The sequence below is a fragment of the Podarcis gaigeae genome (genome assembly GCF_964106915.1).
Source record: "Podarcis gaigeae genome assembly, chromosome: 6".
In the NCBI taxonomy this organism is placed as follows: domain Eukaryota; kingdom Metazoa; phylum Chordata; class Lepidosauria; order Squamata; family Lacertidae; genus Podarcis; species Podarcis gaigeae.
In genome coordinates, this window is record NC_139682.1 from 75,811,665 (window position 1) to 75,831,926 (window position 20,262).

Sequence of the window (20,262 nt, forward strand, 5' to 3'; positions counted from 1 at the left end):
TTGGCTTTACCCTAATAATGGCACAACTGAAGCAGGTCATAGTAGGGACTAGGAGCCAGAGACACCTTAGGCTTCACAGAACAGTTAGATCATGGGTAGGCAGACTAAGGCCCGTGGGCCGGATCAGGCCCAATTGCCTTCTGGATCCGGCCCGTGGATGGTCTGGGAATCGCTGTGTGGATCACCAGCACGCATGCGTTCTTTCCCTCTCCCTCACACGGCGGCGGTGCCTAGAGGAGGAAGGGGACTGGGCTTTGTTGGTGCCAGCAACAGCAGTGCTCGAGTGGCCGCCTTTAAGCAGCCCCTCTCCAGAGCCCTTCCGCGTGCCGCTCATTGTCCTGCCGCCAGCCCCTGCCGCTCGCAAGACACAAGTAAGCAGCCACTGGGGCTTGTGGTGCTCTTGCATCATTTCTCCCCCCCCCCCAAAAAATATAGTCTGCCCCCCCACAAGGTCTGAAGGACAGCGGACTGGCCCCCTGCTGAAAGTTTGCTGACCGCTGAGTAAGATTGTGGAAACGTAGCTGATCTTAGCCCAGCCCGTATATGGATGGAAAACTACCTGTGAATTTCATGTAAGCTGCTCTGAACTTTCCAAAGGATGGATGAGGCATATGTTGTAAGTGGTATCCCTAGACTCAAACTGTGTGTGAAAGGAGTTCATCTGGTACCCGAATGTCTTTTAAAATAATTTTAGTCATTCTTCCTCCTATCGATGACAAATTTAATTGCAAATGAGTTACCTTTATTGTGTTTGTCTCCACAACATCATTTCCTCTAATATAGTTATTCCCATATTGCAGGCAGTGGCTCCTGCAATCTACATCTTCAGAAATATCAAGTAGCCCTTAGCATTGTGCCATTTCACAATTCAGGTGTGTGGGATTTGATATTTTTGGTGATTCCATGTATTAAAACTCTTGGCACAGATTAAAAACAAGCACATCTGGGAGGGAGAAGGTTAGGCCAAAACCATGCTCCCTGATGTGGTAGCTTTGTGGGCAAGAAGTTTAAGATGTTTGGAGACAGTGATAATGTGATGTCTACCACAACCCCCAATCTGCATTCTCAAGTTGCAGGGTCCCAGCAGTGCCAGACTATGTTTAGTTTGAATAAGTGGATTGGCTGGCAAATGTATCTGTGGTGGAGATAGATATCAACCCAAGTCTTCCAAATCTATAAGTGTAACTTTCTACCCACAGACTGTAAACTTAACTGCTGGTGTAACAACCTGTTTCTCTGTGAGTTTTGAGGTTTTAACTTCTTTTATCTCTTCCTTGTAGCTTTCTGTCAACAAAACTAGCCTTAGGGTTAATGACCATGCTGCAGATATAATTCTACTGTGACATGTTGAAAAGAAAAGATACAAAAGAAGCAAACTAAAATAATACTATGTTGTTTTTGGAATCTGTTTTTGTTATGGTTTTAGGCATTCCCCCAGCTAATAAAAGAACATGTTTCTAGAGATGCAATTTAAGTCGTTTCAAGGTTTTGTTTGTTTGTTTGTCCCAGAGCCGAATCCCATTTTTATTTGATCTGGATCCCAGTATTATCCAATTTCATGACCCAGCAGTGTCTGCAAGATGCAAGGCTGAAATAATAAAGATTCACTCTTCCAAACTTTGATCAGGTCGGCTCTGTGTACACTTGTTCAATGATCCTGCACATTGGACTAGCTACTTGGTTCACACATGTTCTCGGTGGTGCAATTAAGTAATTTTAGATTCTTTACTTCCCTGATGTTGGGAAAGATGGAGGGCACAAGGAGAAGGGGACGACAGAGGACGAGATGGTTGGATAGTGTTCTCGAGGCTACCTGCATGAATTTGACCAAACTGCGGGAGGCAGTGGAAGACAGAAGTGCCTGGCGTGCTCTGGTCCATGGGGTCACGAAGAGTCGGACACGACTAAACAACAACAACAACAAGATTCTTTACTTAATGTTCTTTCTGCGGGGGCGCTTTTTTGATGGTAGCATGTATTAATTCGCTTCAAAATGTGATAAGCTTGTGCATTTTGGGAGCACCTCTTTCTTCTGTTTTGTGAGGCACTGGCCTTCTGCCCCAAAGGCCTGCCCTGATCACTGTGTGATCAGTAAGTGGGAAGCTCTCATTGGAAGTCTTGCTGTTCATGAGGAAGTAGCACCCCACCCACCCCCAAGGTGTTGGTCATCCCTGCCTTGGAATGTTTGAATGTGGAACAGGAAATAAGGTGTATGTGGAATTTTTTATTTTATTTTTTTGCTCCCTAACTGAGGACAAGAGTGAACAAAAAGATAGCCCTAGATACTGGTGTAAAACTTTCAAAAGGGTGTGTTGGCATGTTTAACTTCATTTCAAATAACCTTGCCAAGAAGCAGTCAAATCAAAGAAGATAAGCAGGGCAAGGACACTAATGATCTCACTTGAATGTTTGGGACTGTGCTTTGCAAACTTTTAATGAGCGTAGATTGAACCACAGTACTGGCATTCAAGAAGATTTAACAGTCTGCTTCATAACTTTTCTTGTGGTTTGTAGTACCTAAGCAGTGATGTCACTCCAGTCTATCCCTGTGGGTGTGCCCAACAACCAGAGTTTTGATGATTGACATGAGTCTGTAGTACTGTACTTCATACCTGCTGGTTTCTTGAATGGACTCGAAACTGATTAACAATGACACACATTAATCATTATCCAACAGGCTCCTTACATTGCATTTATTCTGTTTACTCTAACATTCTAAGGAAAACAGAAAAAAACTCTTTCCTAGGGTTATTTTTGTAGTCATTTTCTTGATGAAAATAATAATGTGAAAAGAATGTATAAGCATGTCTACTCAACCAACATTGGTGGGTTTCCAGTCCACACCTTGATTCATCACCAGGTTGCCAACTCATCAGGAAAAAAACCCTGTGATGTCACTTGTGCCTTTTAAATAGCAGCTTAACATGGAGAAATCATTTTGTACAGTTGTAAAGCATGGAGATAAATGGTGTTATTTTGGAGGCTGGTTCAAAAGTTGGTAGCTTTAACTGGGGACATCATGGAACTCCTGGATAAAAATTGTACCAAGTGACCTTAGTTCTCAGAGTTTGAAGCTTTGTAGTTGATCGCACTTCAGCAAAGACATGCAAAACTTGTTTCCATATCTTTTTGTAATAAACCCCTCCAGCATCTTGATCCAACCCTTGAAGCTGGTTGACTGAGCTGACACTGGCAGAGAAAGAAGAAAAGAATATTTCCTAGCAAATCTGCGTTTTCAGCAATACTCATCTCTGAATTTAATACTATATCCTTTAAGGCATTTTGAGATCTCCCAGCCGTGTAGTGAACAACTTCTACAACTGCTTAGGCTCAGCAAAAAGCCATATCTTTGAACATTTTATCCTGGTTGCCTGTATTAGTAAGCATGTCTTGGATGTTTTCGTGCTGGGATATTGGTTTGCATGGGGAATTCCCTCCGGGGGAGGAAGATTCCTTCTTGAGCCTCCTGTAAGGGTTACATAAAACCATAGGGCAGGATTCACCTAACAAACCCTGTTGGTAGAAGCCCCATGCAAGGGTTTGGGCTTGCTCAAAGGGGCTCCACTCCACACACTCCTGAAATTGGCTTGTTGAGAGGAGGACTCAGGAAACCCCCCAGAAAACCAGGGAAAGGGGGATAATTTCACCTGGCAAGCTAATATGCTTTCACAGGTGGGATGTTCAACATAGTGTGACATTGAATTCCACCCATGGTGTTTTTAGGATAAAATATTGCAGGAGTGTGTACCTTAAGGGGAATAACACAGAATATGAATAACCCTCTTACAATGTAATTCTGTACATGTGTACCCAGCAGTATGTTCCATTTAGTTCAATGGGGTTTACTCATAGGTAAGTGCAAATAGGGTGCAGCAGCTACAAATAGTAGAGATAAGGAGACATATATGAGAAAAACATATGAGAAAAGTATACGAGAAGGTAATTTTGTGACCTATTTGTACAATTTACACTGAGAACACTTAAATTTACCATGGGATAAATGCTACAGGTTTTTCCCCCAGCCCAAAACTCAGATTTTAACAGTTGCATAAAGTGGGTATTATTTCTTTTGCTGTGGTCCACAATTATCCCTGCCCTCTATTCATTTCACTCAGATGTTTTGATTTGTGTTGGCATTTGGATGCTTGCAGATGACACCTCTGTTATGTCCTTGCCTGCTTGTGCACCCTCTTTATATCTATTGTAAGACTGCAATTCCTTGGCTGCAGGTTTTTGAGAAAGTCTCATTCCATTTGTCAAAGGTCTTTTGATCCAGCATAGACTCCTACAGGTAGACAACAGGGACACTCTTTTTGCCAGTTCCTCCTTCCCTTGCATTCCCACTTCATTGTTCTGGAAGGGCCCCTACAGATTTTCAAGGGGATAGAGAATCTGAAAATTGCCTCCCCTGCTTACGCTGGAGGGAACGTCCCACGAGCAGAGTTTTGCTCACAGGAACTCAGGATCCAAGCATGTGTGTGCATTTTTTGTTGGCAGGCATTTAGATACATGAGCATACCTTTGCTTCTCAAGCTGCTTTCTTGCAACACTAAAGATTTTTTTTTTCAAATGGCACCCCTTGCTGAGCTTAGATTTGTAATCTCTTAAATTGAGGATAGTCTGTACAATATCAGTCTTTTCTGACAGCTTAGCTGTAGTTAATGATTCTTGGCTGATGTTTGACCTGCTTAAAAACTTGGGGGTTAAAAAACAATTAGAAAGATAAATGTTGTCGGTAATAACAGCCTAACCTCCAGAAATCCTTCCGAACAATCATGTGTATGTTTTGAGTCTCCAGCCCTGGGTCTTGTCATGCATATTGAGCCAAGCCTATAAACCACTATACTGGCAAAGCAGTGTGTGAGATATTGTGCCAGTGGATGAGACCAGTATACAATTGCAATTTGGTGAGCTGAGCTGCTCTTGCATTGGATATCAGAGCAATAGTAGCCATTGACACTACTATTGCAGATTTTCCTCTTGTTTTACAGAATTTTCAGTTACCTTTATAAATAGCTATCATGGATGACTGAGCGGTTATCAGCAGCTACCTATGCTGTTCCTATTCCAACTACACTCTTCCATCTAAATTTTTTCAAAGTCTTGCCAGTGCAGTGTTGACTTGGAAGTCACAGCAGCTACTGTGGTGAAAGCCAGGGCACTAAAATCTAAAACTGGGTATATTTGTGGCAGCCTTTCTTGCTTTCAGAGCTCTCAGTTGCCAACCCTTAATTTTAGGGATATACTCTTTTCTTTTTTCCTTTATACATCTAATATACACAAGTAACTTGAATAGAAACAATTGATACATGATTTAGCCTACCCTGATCCAAGAAGTTAGCTTTGGTGTTTCTCTAACTTCCACCATGCACAACTTTTGTTTTCTAGAATTAAGAATGATAGCAGCTGGGAAATTTGCAAGTCTCCCAAGAAATATGCAGATGAGCCATGAGTTCTCGCTGGCATCTTCTATGGACCTTTTGAGCAGCAAACCATCTCTGGCAGACCATCGCTCCCATGCCTGTCAAGATGTTTCCATTCATGGCACCCTTCCGAGGAAGAAAAAAGGGACCATTCCTGTTGGACCCTGTGATGTTTTTAGCCACATGGGGACTTCGCCTTACTCCAAAGCACATCGACCCCAAGAACCTTTGATGCAAGGTGTTATAGGGGAGTATTTCCAGAAAAACCACAAGAGTGAGAACTTCCACCACAGGTAAATCATGTTACATTTTAAACCTGCTGTGGCTGCTACCTAAGTTTATTGGCATTTCTAGTGATGCTTAAAATATTGCAATGCATAGGTGAACACATATTTGTTTATGCTCATCATAAGTAAATATGCTGTCCTTTTACAGATGTTGCTTTATTTGCTTGCTTATAGCAGCCATTCATATGTAAATAACTTGAACTTTTTTTTTTAAAGTGAGTAGCAGGCACAGTGGCAGAATAAAAGTAAACCATCTTGCTTCCCCTGCCCATGTCTAAAACGACCATATCTATTGGCTCTCTTTCCTCTATGCATAGCCCTGAGAGGAACCAATATTACATTTGATGCTCATCCTTTTTAGCAGTAACTGTAGCAATGTGCTCCTTTTGCAGTGCCCAGTTGTTCTTTCTTATGCATTGCGGTTAACAAGGGAAATGCTTTTTAGCCTTTTTTTTTTAAAAAAAAAAGACTAGCAGATGTGCCCGTCTTTCATCTCTCAAACAAAAGCAGCAGGCATCTGTCACATAAATTGCTTCTTTGTCTGTTTTGGCCTCCGTTTGCAACAGCATGTCTTGTTTGGTTAAACATCTTTAGTTTTGATTTGACACATTGGGAGCTCTGTCTCATTAGAGATACTGCTAGGTCTCTGTGTTGGGGGTCAGGAAAGTGAAGTTGGCATAAAAAGACTGGGTTGTGTGCAATGTTAGTTATACGCTGAGTAAAAAAAGTAAAGGTAAAGGACCCCTGACAGTTAAGTCCAGTCGTGAATGACTCTGGGGTTGTGGCGCTCATCTTGCTTCACTGGCCGAGGGAGCCGATGTTTGTCCGCAGTTTTCCCGGGTCATGTGGCCAGCATGACTAAGCCGCTTCTGGCGAAACCAGAGCAGCGCATGGAAATGCCATTTACCTTCCCGCCGGAGCGGTACCTATTTATCTACTTGCATTTGACGTTCTTTCGAACTGCTAGGTTTGCAGGAGCTGGGACCGAACAACGGGAGCTCACTCCACTGCAGCGATTCGAACCACCGACTTTCCGATTGGCAAGCCGTAGGCTCAGTGGTTTAGACCACAGCGCCACCTGCGCCCTGAGTAGACCCATTGAGTAGACCCATACTCTGAGTAGACCCATTGAAATGAATGGATGCGGCCAGTTTAGACCCATTAATTTCTGTGGATCTACTCTAAAGCATAGTTAGAAGAATTCATTGACATCACCATGTTGCATATATTTATTCCAAAACTTAGCAGCAAAAGGCACAATCCACAAAACCTTCTCCCTTGCCATGCACCAATGAAGGCAGTTGAGTCCTGGCAAACCGCTGGCGTACCTGGCATTGGAAGCACATGGGGTGCAGCTGCTGTGCAGCAGCTGCTCCTATTGCTGTGACTGACTACAGCAGCTGCTCTTGGACTGTCCAGGAGCTAAGATGCTACAGGCTGAAGACTGCCGCCTGAGAGCTTTTGTAACTGAGTTGTACAGTCTCTGAATACCTGAAGTCTGACTAGGTTGGGTGTGTCATCGCTTCACCCTACAGCAAGGTCGGAAAAGATGGGTACATTCCACAAGGGCTCAGGCCCAGCCCAGGCTGCAACCCATCACTGTGAGGAAAAGCTCTAAGGCTGTGCTTTATCATCCTTGAGGATATTTATGCAGATGTGTGTATCATTGTGGGATCGCCATTTCTAGTATAATCTTGTGTGGTTTGCAGAAAGCAGCATTCAGACAGAACAAACAACTTTATGAATGGTTTGTTGCTCATCTAGACCCTTCTCTAGAACAGAGAGTGAACACTGGAAACTCTAGGGGTAGTAATCTGATATGCAGAGGGATGTGTGCCTCCTTACGTTATACTTTGAACTCTACTGGACAGGAAACAGGCTGATGGCCAATCTTTTTTTAAAAAAAGGAAGAGGGAGAATTCAGCAGATTACAGGCTGGTCAATCTGACTTCATTACCAAGGAAGATGCTAGAACAGTGGTTCCCAATTAGGGGTCCAGGGACCCCTGGGGGTCTGCGGAACGCACCCAGGGGGTCCGCAGCCCCATCCCTTGCCTCTCCCCCAACTAATTTTTTGTCATTTTTGTATAGTAATATCACAAATTTTATGGTCCATGTTTTTTAGTATACCTAAAATCCTTTGCTACCCCACATTTTGTTCAAAAAAAAAAATGCTTTGTAGAGCTAACTACCATAGAGTTATCAAAATTTTCAAAAGTAAGGGGTCCGTGGCTTGGCTTTTGAAAAATAGGGGGTCCTCAGTAATTATCTAATTGGGAACCACTGTGCTAGAACATAAAGTCCCAATAAGCATTTTGTTGTAAGCATCTTCATAATTCAGTGATTAGCAGAAACCCTAGCATGGATTTGTTGAGTGTAACTTCTGCCTGATACCCCCGCCTCTCTTTGGGTTAGTAGTGTAGTTGATTATGGGAATGTGGTGGATGTAATTTACCTTGATTTCAGCAAAGTTGGTTGGAAAACTGTACTCAGGGATCACCAATGGTTTCTCATCAAACTGAAGTTTGGTTTCAAACTGAGTACTGCAGAGCTCTGTTCTAGACCTGGTTCCCTTCAACATTTTTACCAGCTACTCAGGTGAAAGTGATGGAGGGGATCTTTATTCAATTTTGCAAATGACGCAAAACTTTGAGGTACTTCAGTATCTTTTCTTAGTTTAAAATGTTTTAGTTACTTGGATTGTTAATGCCAAGTATCTCTTCACCATGGAACTCATTATTCAACTTTTCCTTAAATTACGGTAGCCACAAAGTACTATAATGTGGACAGTGGTGGGTGATGTCTTCCTCAGTAATATTGCTTACCACAGTCCAACAGCTATTGAGTCACCAAGGGAAGGTTGTGGAATCCTTGGCTCTGGAAGCTTTTATAAAGTAGCTGTGTATAATCATCTCTTGAGTGGTTTGTGTTAATCCTATTTTCCATGCAGGTGGATAGACTTCAGATGATGAATGCTGGAGAGAGAGAAGGGTGTGGGAATCGGTTGACTTCTAGAGACCTATTTGGACAATAGTTCTATAGATCTGTGATAATACATCTTTTAAAATACAGTGTTACATTTACTGCACTGTAAAGAAGAAAGAATGGCTTGCTATTATAAGTGAGGTACTATTTCTTCCTGAACTTTATAATTTGGCTTTGAAAAGGGCTTGAAGAACAGGCAGTCCAGATACTTGAACTCACAATGTTAACAGTAAATATATGGGGGGTTTTTTGTTGTTGAATGTCAACTTACGTACATGAACTTTGATTGAGTTCAGACACATTTTGTAAACATCCAAGTGCGACTTATATTGGGTCTACCAGACCCCAAATTTTAAAGCAATGTGGACTAATGTTGCTTCTGGGGCTCCTCCTGGATTAGAGGCCCTGAAGCTTAAGCTTCATTAATTTCATAGTAGACCCGCCCCTGTGTTTCTCTCCATGTGATCTCAGTTGCGTAGGGACAGCAGATTAGCACATGCTCACCCTGTGTGTGCTATTGGCTGTGCCCCCACCCTCACACTTGTCAACCTGTCAGGGGAAGATCTGAAGGGGGAAATCCAGCTGAATGGATTGTAAGTTGTCTCCATGAGCTGCATGTGTAGGATAGAGCCTACACATGTCATTAGATATATCCACTTCAGACCGTCCTCTACCATGTCAACTGTTTGGGAGGAGCTGTCATGGAGTACAATTGTGTGGTGCAGGGTGCATGGCCCTGCTGTGCGAGTCTTCTTGATTGAGATCACATGGAAAGAAATGCCCTAAGGAGGGGGCTTATTGTTGTTGTAGAGCAACCTTATCAGAAGGTTGCTGCTTGTTTGAGCTGGTTTATGAACTTATTGCCTTGTCTAACTTTTGCTATTTTACTGGATGGTACAAATAGGCAGAGATACTATCAGAAGAAGAATGCTCTGCTGCTGGATTTCACAGGCCTTCTTTCACGTAAGCAATCTAGTGTGTTGATATAGTGGGGGTAAAAGATTGCACTTATGTCCCCAAGCAAGCAAGCAAGAATGTAGCTGTTTAAGCATATTATTTATTATAAATGAAGGTGGCTGTTTAGCTTGTACATAAACAGTGGTGTTTTGTGCAGCCTTGGCAGTTGGAAATTGGGAAGAGGGCAGGCATAGATTTTGCTTAACCTAGTATAATAATTCCAAACTCTTCCTGGGCACAATAGTGTGCCCTAAGTTTAGTGTGTCTTAAAATTTAATTCACAAACGCCTAGGATGCCCCCCCCAATACCTCGCCTGCCGACACAAAAGACTGTTTGAGTCACTGTTCTAGCCATGTCTCCTCTTTAAAGAAAGAAATATATGAAGTAATAAAGAACATTCCTCAGCATATATGAAGTAATAAAGAACAGTCCCAAGTATCTGACATTTGCAAGCTTATATGGTGAACATTATGCTGGTGCTACATGCTTTTCCACTTTCACTATCAGTATAAACAAAGCAGTCTTGTAGTTTTAGAATGTTTGAGATGCAGAGGTTTGCCTTGAGTTGCCTTTATTGACACATTTGGCCAAATCTCCCTTTTGCTGCCAGTGCCCAGATATATGCCTTTTATATATTTTTGTATTACCACTCTGAGGCCTTTATGGAAAAGGGTGGTATATAAAATTATTTTACATAGTAAATGTAAAATGCCTTCTCGGTAGTGGCACCCTCCCTGTGGAACACCCTCCCTTCAGTTGTCAAGGAGATAAAGAACTATACAACTTTTAGAAGACACCTGAAGGCAGCCCTGTATTGGGAAGTTTTTAATGTTTGATGCTTTATTAACTTTTATATATTCTGTAAGCCGCCTGGAGTGAATGGGGAAACCCAGCCAAAGGGCAGGGTATAAACAATAAAATTATTATAAATAAATAAATAAATAAATAAGACATGCAGAAAAGAAATAATAACCTGAATCATCAAAATGCATCAACGGTTTAGTGTGACGTTTATATTTTGACACATGTCTTTTCCAAAATATATTTGAAATGGGGACATGATAGCTTCCTCATTGTCGCTCTCATATGTTTTCCTTTTTGATGCTCTGTAAAATCCATATCCAAGCACATGAAGCAGACATGCACGTTCTGTTCAGGCATGTGTCCCGGGCTGCAGAATGTAAAATCATTCCTGAGAGAAGCTTTTGTTACTGGCATATCTGAGAGCACATATGGTTTGTGAGCTATGGCAGAGTATTTTCGGCTTTATAACTTGTGTACATTACAGTTTTATTGAAATCTACCTCTGAGCACGTTCCTGAGGAGGCTTGACCAAACCAAGTGTCCTGATTTCAACTGTTGTTGTTTGGCTCTGTAACTCTCACCGTAAACCTGTAGAGTTGATTATGTAGTGCAAAAATTCTATTTGGTTATAATGCAGGAATGTTCTGGTTGCAAAATCATGATACATATTTTTAAATACAAATATACACTGGCACTCTAGAGCAAAAGTGAATGCATAACAGAACTTAACTCGCATTACAAAGACATTAAAAAGGAGAGAGAAGCAGGGAAGAAAAATGCAAGTAGTTCTCTGGAATGTGCAGTGCCCTTCAGGCAACTTATGCATACGGATTTCAATTTTTTTTTTTTTTACTTTATTTAAAAATTCCTTTCTTATCTCATGATGCTCAGTCAAGTCATCATTCAGTATCAGCTACTCAAGTATTTAAAAGTATTTCAAAAGTGCATAGCAAAGAACGGCTGCTGTGAGAATGCAGAGAAATAAACTTGTTGATAATTTTGTCCTGGAAAGATTTATGGCTACTTAAAAGGAGCAAGCATGCTTGTTAAAGGAGGGGGTATAAGCATTTGAAACACACAGGGCTTGTTTAATTCTGAGAGCGCTGATGTGCACATTGCTTTGCAAATGTCCATCAGCTACATGGATAATGGAAGCACCAGCTATATTGCTGTTATGGCTTAGCAAGCTCTGTCGCAGCTGAAAGTGAATGGTAGAAATTATTTTGAGATCAGCTGGGAGTTCTACTGTTTTGGACCTCAACAAAATAGAAGGCAGGCTCATTAGGTGACTCAAGACTGCTTGGTAGGCTTTGTCTCCTGGCTCTTTCACTTCATGCCAAGCTTCCCTAAGCCTCATCTGACTTGGAATCTTGGAGTTCTCAAGGTAACTCAAAGGTCATCTATTCCCACTCCTGGCCAATACAGGAAATTGCTGTTGCAGCACCATTTGGTAACGCTATGACCATTGCTGATGTAAAGGGGAGGGGTTGAGGGAGAGCATAACTTGGATCCTGCAGGCATGAATAACTTCCATTCTGACCTCTTGGCATTTGAGATCACTTCTTTGCATTTGAGCTAAAAAAAAAAAGTGAATTTTCAGAGAACTGGAAGCCACAGTTTCCTATGAGCACAGTGTGGTCTGTTGCAATGTTGGTATATAGAGTTGACATACCAGCATTCTTCTTTGGTAGATGGGTAAGATACCCTGTTGACCTTGTTGGGATTTGCTTTGGCGTTTGAATCCTAATGTATTCCTGAAGTCTTGGTTGCACATACAGGTATAGTTTGGCAAATGCTCAAGTCGGGCCATGTACCAGTCAAAGTCCTTCTGCACCTTAACTGCAAACATCCTAACACCTGCTGTTCCCCAAACCTGCTGTTCCCCACACCACCCCTGACATGCAGATTGTGTACAGGAGGAGTAGAGCTGCATGCTGGGAGCTTGGGAAAAATAAGCACAGTGACACCAAGGAACGATTTGTAATGGCCTGCCCCAGAACTGCAGTAAGTTCAGAAGCTGCTGGCAGCGAATGCTGTACTAAAGCTCTATAGGAGTTCTGTTTGCACAATTCAGGTTTGAATGGTATTTTAAGGAACTTAATGAACAATATAGTTGTCCCCCAAACACTTGGTTCTTCTGTTTTAAAAAGGCTTCCGAGATCCAGCTTCACTGCAATGCTCTGTGTCTTAGCTTTTACATTTTGCTCTGGTGATTCTAAGTCTGGGTAGGGGAAGCCTTTCAAATTTGTTTTACACTTACACGCTTACTCAGTTTCAAATCTCCTGAACTAGTGACTGACACACACAGACAACTCTTTACTTGTGAAATGAGCACATGCCATGTACTTGAGGAGTGTACGTGTTGGTTAACTTAATTGACAAATACCAAATGCCAAAGAATGTATTCTCATCTCAAGAGATTTATGCATCCAAGAGTCCTAAGAATGAGCATTGATAATGAATTGGAGTCCAGCTGTGAAGTGCTTGGTAGATGACAGAAGTGGGGCTATTTGAAACCTAAAGGAAACTGCTTTTTAGCTTTTATTTTTGGTGTGAAAATACTGTTCAAAGACTGTATTCAAATATTGTGTGCAAAATGCAGTGCTAAAATGCTATAGATTATTGTAACCAGTAGAAATGTGAACTAAATTTACTTGATGCAAAAAAGTTTTCTTGGATCAGTCTTGTGATGAGCCACTTGCACATGTAATGTTATGTAACTCTTTATGCATGATCCTGCTGAAGTTAGGGGTTCTGAAATTCCACTGACACGTGGTGGTTATGTGCCCTAGTTGTTTACAGTTCTCTGTTTGAATGGTTGTGTGGTTCAAGTTGATAAAGAACCATAAGAAGGGAGAGCAGGGTTCTTGGAGCTGTGCATTGACATTCTGCACCTTGACAGCAGACCGAACAGTTGTACAGGTCACCAGGTCAGTCATCCCCAATTGGTCCTGAGAAGGACGTGAAAATAATACATTTAACCAGTGCTTTTTTCTGGGGGGATGCACAGGGGGACGCATACCCCTAAACTTTTTGTGAATCTAAGTTTGATCTCATTGAGGAGCAGTATTTCAATATGAGTAGGAAAATGAGAGTACCCTTAAACATTTTTTAAAGAAAAAAGCACTGCATTTAACCAAGATCAGTTTTCCATAGGTTACCATGCATTCAAGGTGGTGCAAAATGGTTTTCCCTTTTTACATGCAAATTCAATAAAAGGATACCATAGTTTTCCAAATTTGTTTCATTCATTTCATTTTATTAATGCTCTCATCTTGTACATTAACAATATAAATTATGAACACAAATAAACTGGGCTGCCATCTATGGGACATATGTCTCAATAAAGGCTCATTTTAGTGTTTGTGTATTTTTCATTTTTGCAGTCACATCAAAACTTTGTCAGCTCAGATAGGGACATGGAGTGAAAATTGTTAATCAATTTTTGTATGTATGGAAGGCGAATATTTCTTCTTCCAGCACTGAAGCACCATACCAAGACTTCATGCTAAATAGGGCTTACAACTGAGTTCTCTGGATCCAGCACAACTGCAGTATGCTATCATACTAACAGTAATGTCTTTGCTGCTTTGAATAGAAATATCTCATTTAGTAGCAGGATTTGCAAGTCAGAGGTATGTGTGTGAGAGAGAGATGCTTAAAACTGGAGGGAAATGTTGATGCCTCCAAAAGGCATCCAAAGGTTAGCACTCTAAAGCATGGGTAGGCAAACTAAGGGGATCCAGGGGCTGGATCCGGCCCAGTCGCCTTCTAAATCTGGCCCGCAGACCGTCTGGGAATCAGCGTGTTTTTACATGAGTGGAATGTGTCCTTTTATTTAAAATGCACCTCTAGGTTATTTGTGGGGCATAGGAATTCATCCCCCCCCCCAAAAAAAAATATAGTCCAGCCCGGCCACAAGGTCTGAGCCCCCTGCTGAAAGTTTGCTGACCCCTGCTCTAAAGGCAAGCAACATTGGGTTGTTTTGCCTCTAGTGTGCAGTTTCTGAGTGTCTGTGATGTCACCCCAAATAGTTCCTAAATTGATGCTGTTCTTCAATTGATGAGCTGCTTTTTGTTATAATTGTTCTCTTATCTTCTAAAGAACAAAACATCTTTTCCTTTCCAATGCTAATGAGCTACTCTCTACATCAAATGCTCTTTTGTTGACATGGAAATAAGACTTATCTGATGACTGGGAAGCCAAACATACAGTGCAAACTCTACACTTGTGTGAGCCCCACAGCTTACTTGATTTCATCATATACGCAAGTAGAAAGCAGCCTGTAAGCAAACAGCAAAAGATACCCCAGGGAGGTAGTGACGTAGGTGGGTTCTTACAGAAAGTTAAGATCCCTTTTAACTAGGAACTTTTTATAATGCCAGATGAAAGATGGCTTATTAAGGCAGCGAAACAAGCTTTCAACTGCAACTGATACTCAAGGTCTCAATGAGCAGCTGTGTTTGAGCACAGTTGTAATCCTGTTGATTTATCTCCGGTGACCCCATAAACATGGCTAATTAGAATTGGTGGTAAGAGACTGTAACAGTGGTGGTTTGTTTTCTTTATTGGTCTCTTTAATATGTTGCTTGCAGAGAAATAAATTGGGGGGGGGGGATTGTAGCTGATAACCTTAAGAGGCACAGCTCTGGGAATGTTTTCGCATACGTACGCAAGCCTGTAGCCAGCTGTCTTTGGTTTGTGGGGTGGGGCGATAGATGGCAAGTCAATATGAAAAAGCTTGTTATCAGGCTTCCTCAAACTCAGCCCTCCAGATGTTTTGAGACTACAATTCCCATCATCCCTGACCACTGGTCCTGCTACCTAGGGATAATGGGAGTTGTAGGCCAAAAACATCTGGAGGGCCGAGTTTGAGGAAGCCTGGCTTATATAGGTAGGTAGGTAGGCATCTATCTGTCCTCTGTCTGCCATGAGAGACAATGGAGGAGTGTGCCTTTGTGGGGTCAAACCGTTGGAAGATTACAGCGTCTTCTGTGGCTGTAGAGACCGATATGGGAGAGACATGTTTCTTTGTAGCTGGGGCTGATGAAGGCATTCAGTTGTGTAGATGCACCATGGCATTTTTTCTCTCTGCGCTCCTCCCAGTGGTAATTCCTCCTCTGGTCACTGCTGTGGATACGCAACCTGACTGATCATCTCCAGGTGCTGTGGTCATCTTCAAGGGCTTCCCGCATGGCAGGGTTGATGTAGCCAGCCCTCGTGTCACATTTGCAGACATCTTTGTAACGCAGAGTTGGTCTGCCAAAGGGCCTGGTGTCTGAGGCCATCTCCCTGTAGACCACGTCCTTGTGGATTCTGCCATCTTCCATTCTGATGCACACATGCATGAATTCCTCTCAAAAGGAAAAATGTCAGGGGATAGCTCAAAATAGAGCTTTGTTACAAGAAAACATTTCATTAAAACATTGCAACAATAAATGGTACTGTAAATTAGTAACTTAAAGGAGTTTATTTGAGGATAGCCTTATCCTCCATGAAACCATCAATGGATGTTCATCATGATGGTTATGCTCTGGCTCCAAAGTTTGAGGCAGCAGTGCTTCAGAATACAGTGGTACCTCGGTTTAAGAACAGTCCGGTTTAAGAACAATTTGGTTTACAAACTCCGCAAAACCGGAAATAGTGTCCCGGTTTGAGAACTGTACCTCGGTCTAAGAATGGAATCCAGACTGTGGAAGGGCACCGGCTGTGGGAGGTCTCATTAGGGAAAATGTGCCTCGCTTTAAGAACGGTTTTGGTTTAAAAACGGACTTCCGGAATGGATTAAGTTCATAAACTGAGGTACCACTGTACCTGTTCTGCAGGAGGAGAGAGCTCTCTTCTGCTCAAGTTTTGCTTGTGGGTCCCAGGGGTATCCAGCTGGCCACTGTGAGGACAGGATGCTGGACTACATGGGCCATTGGCCTGATCCATCAGGTTCTCTTTATTTTCTTGAATAAGACTTGCATACAATCCAGTGACATCCAGGAACAACAAAAATGGGTCAGGTGCACTGGGTGGACAGCAGTGACAGAGGAACCTTCTCCGGCACCTGGGGCAGTGCAAGTTGTACGGACTGCGCATGTGTGGCATTCTGTATGGATGCTGCACGAGCGGCGCCCATATGGACTGTGGGCGCCCTTGGCTGCTCTACAGCTGTGGGGAGGCAGGGGCCATCTTGTCACTTCTCCCAGAGAGGCACCTGGGCGGATTGCCCCCTCCATCCCCCCCTTCCTACGGCACTGGTGGACAGGAGCTAAAACATGCTCTTACTCCCCAGTATGGGCCCACACATGGGGCAAATGGGAGACATTTGTATTTAATCTGGTCCAATCTTTGTTTCTACTGTGAACTGGTACCTTACTCTGCTACTACCTTAGTTTTGTATCTCAGCCAGGACAGAAGCTGTGCGCATGTCATTTACCTCAGATGAGCATGAATACTGGACCTCAGTTTATAGACTTCTGGATTTTGGAGAGATTAAAATAATCTTTTCTAAAACAATGCAGAGACTGGAAAACAGAATTCCCTATCAAATTGGCTCCAGAGAAAGTAAATTGCAGCCCATTAAATTTTTTTGAACTTGGATATCAAGTTACAAGCAGAAGATCAACTTAACAAATGTCCTCTGAGAAGATGCTTGTCATACAGCACAATCTGTCCTAAATGTGTTTACCGCAAAATAAGGCCCTCAGATTTCAGTAGGATTTACTTACATTGCCGCCTTAGACAAACAAATACATTCACAGCTGGCCCTCTTCATTTTTACTCCAGAATAGATTAATTTGAACATCCAAATGAAACTTTCACAACACAAGATGTTGTGGTGCGGCACACTGGGTTGCCCATTGGAAGGGTGTGTTATAATACTTTTGTTATTTTTTGGCAGGATGACTGTAGTAAGCCAAGCATCCTTTGGACAACCTATCCTTGAAGTAGCTTGATCATCTGTATCTCACTGCCAAGTGTTAAGAATGATTTTATTGCTCTTCCAAGTGTAGATATGTGATAAAAAGTGTGGTAGAAAATGCAGTAAAATGATAGCCTGTGTATGCAATTAATTTCTAGTTCTTGTTGTTCTGAAGAATTAAGACTATGGTCCACATCTCATTTGTAACTTTTGGCATAGCTCACTGTTGGTTTGAATAGAACTAATACCATCCCATGCTTTACATAAAACCCACAGTCAACACAGTAAGTTGAAAGCAATATATTCAACTTAAATCGCCCCTTCCCCAAAGTGAGAGAGACTACTTTTGTGATGGCTTCCCTTTATTATTACAACACAGTACAGTTCTGTATTTTTCTGATGTGTGCCTTTGATAGTATGGGTTCATTTACTTGAGCAGTTTCACATCTCCTTGCATCTGGTTTTTAAAGAGATATAAATGAGAGAGATGCAGTCTTCGGTATTTTTTTTCCTATCTGGCCATGGCATGCTCATATAATCATCTCTCTAAAAGGTGAGCATGAATTGTAAACAATCGTTTAAAGTGGTTGTGTAAACTGATTCTAATTCTGCCTTTGAATACGATAAGATGAACATGATCATGATGCACATAGTATGTGAATTATAACAATGGCAGATAAACAGATGCTCTACAGTTCCTAAGCTTTCAACTTGTGTGTGTAGTGTGTTGCATTATTCATGCCACTTGATCCAAAAAGCAAATAAAATGTTGATTTTGTTCTAAATCAGACAAAACCTTTGTACTCATTGCTGTACTTCTCCTTTGCAGAGATCAGAATGCTATGGACCCAGCTATGGAATATGTAAAGGTATGAAATATTATTTAATTACTTCCAAGTCCCTGTAAAAAAAAAAAAGGCTAAAATTCATTATCTTATTAGTAAATGCCAATAATTGCAAGTGTATCTCTTCTCTGGTTCATTGTTCCACAGTATTATGGTGATTTGATTCTCAAGGAAAAAAGGGGTAGCTAATTAGAGTGCTTGTATCAAACAAGTAGAAAGTAGATAAGGTCACTTTGTGACCTTGGTAATTAATCAGCACTGTCACTAAGGGCTTTTTCATTTTCTTTTGATTATATTCCAGTATTCATGGCCTTGCATCTGCAATTTGATCCCTAGTGCCACAAACTGCATTGGGAACAGGGCGCTTAGAGTAGAGTCAAATACTGACCTATGTAGGAAAAGGGAACATTTTATTTTTATGTTTATACTTTTTTAAAAAATACATTTTGTTTATATATTTATATAAACAAGCTTTATATGCCATTTGATGGCTTTACAAAAATTTAAAATAAAACATTAAAATTATTGATAAAAACAGTTTATTTGAAAGCAGTCAAAAGATGATTAAAAACAACAGTAGCTAAAAACACACGTAAGCTTCTACATGTCTGGAATGGCTTGCTTGAACAAGAAACAAAACCTAAACATTTTAAGCAGGCACCAAAAAGAATACAGGAAAGACACCTGCCTGATGTCAGTAGGCAAGGAGTTCCAACGTTGTAGATGCTGCCACACTAAATGATTGACTTACAGGTGTGAAACAGGTGTTATGAGGCATCTGTAATAGTGCCAGTGCCACAGCTAGATAGCACTGGGGATTGAATAGTTCACAGCCACACCACACAGCATTTTGACCAGGGGTCAAAAAGCACTCTCCTATTAACGCTTTCTGGACTTGGTCCTGGTAGACAGGACTGGAGCCACTGTAACCCAGCGCTCTAATTCCCTTCCCGCAGAGCCAGTCCAGGAAGATACCATGGTCAATGGCAGCAGTTTTCAACCAGTGAGCTGTAGCACCCTGGGGTGCCTTGAATGACGGTCAGGGCTGCCACAGGCAACACTGGTCTCTGTCCCTCTTTCCTTCTCTGATGCCCTATTGCGTCTCTGCCTCCCAAAGGTGTGCACAGCCCTGGCTTCAAGCTCCCCAGTAGCCTCTGGTGCTGGCCAGGGAGGAGGCACCACTCTTTGGGGTGGGGGCAGCTCAGAGACTGGGTTGGTAGCCGCCCGGAGGACTCCCAAGGAGAGAGGAGAGGAGGCTGAGGGAACACTCCGCAAGGGAGGGTGTTCGAAAAGTGGTGAGGGGCTGCTGGCTCTACAGGCAAGGGCTTCTGGGGCTCAGAGCATGTTCCCCCACAGAAAGAATGTGGTTGGTCAAGGGAGCAGTGGACTCAAAAAGGTTGAAAACCTCTGGTCAGTGATATTGAAAGCTGCAGAAAGATTGAGAAGCAGGAGCAAGACTGGACTCATTCCCCTTGGCCCTACTCTCTGTAAAGGTCAGCCATCAGAATGACCCTGGCCAGAACTGAACCCATATCGAAATTGATCTAAATACTGATTTAATTCTGCTGAACATTAATAGTGTATAGTTTTGATATTTTATAGGGTTTCAAATTGCTTGCCTATGTTTTAAGCCACTGTGGGATATATTTTATTTCTATAAATAAAATTTTAGAAGGCGCAATTCTAGAAGGGAGTCATTTTTCGTATATTGTGACGCCATCATGTAAAAGGCCTTTAAAAAATGTCCTAGGCCTTACAGGCTGATAAGCTACTGCCTCATACTTGAAAGCTGCTGCAACAACATTAAATGTTTCTCCAATTGAAACATCTGGCATGGGGTATGTGTTTAAGCGATTGCAGATACCTGCTTTTTGCCACTCATAGCAAACATCTCCATTATGTGCTAGTTTTCTAACTGCAGGGAGAGTTTGCATATTTTCATATAATGGAAAGTGTTCAAATGTTCAACATTCCCAGTTTGGAGGCAGCAAGGGACAGTCCAGGCAGTGGAGCGTGAAGCACTCTGTCATTCTCGTGATTTGTGTATTTGA

At 42.0% G+C, this 20,262-nt stretch overlaps 1 protein-coding gene across 1 annotated transcript in view; it reads left to right on the plus strand.

Annotated features, from left to right (window-relative positions):
• The window catches only part of BCAR3 (BCAR3 adaptor protein, NSP family member), a 73,813-nt gene that overhangs the window by 8,305 nt on the left and 45,246 nt on the right, over positions 1–20,262 (plus strand). Inside the window, exons 2-3 of the mRNA XM_083743347.1 lie at positions 5,389–5,716; positions 18,196–18,235. Coding sequence (XP_083599473.1) covers positions 5,397–5,716; positions 18,196–18,235 — 360 coding nt within the window. The 5' untranslated portion in view covers positions 5,389–5,396. The remainder of the gene's footprint in view (positions 1–5,388; positions 5,717–18,195; positions 18,236–20,262) is intronic.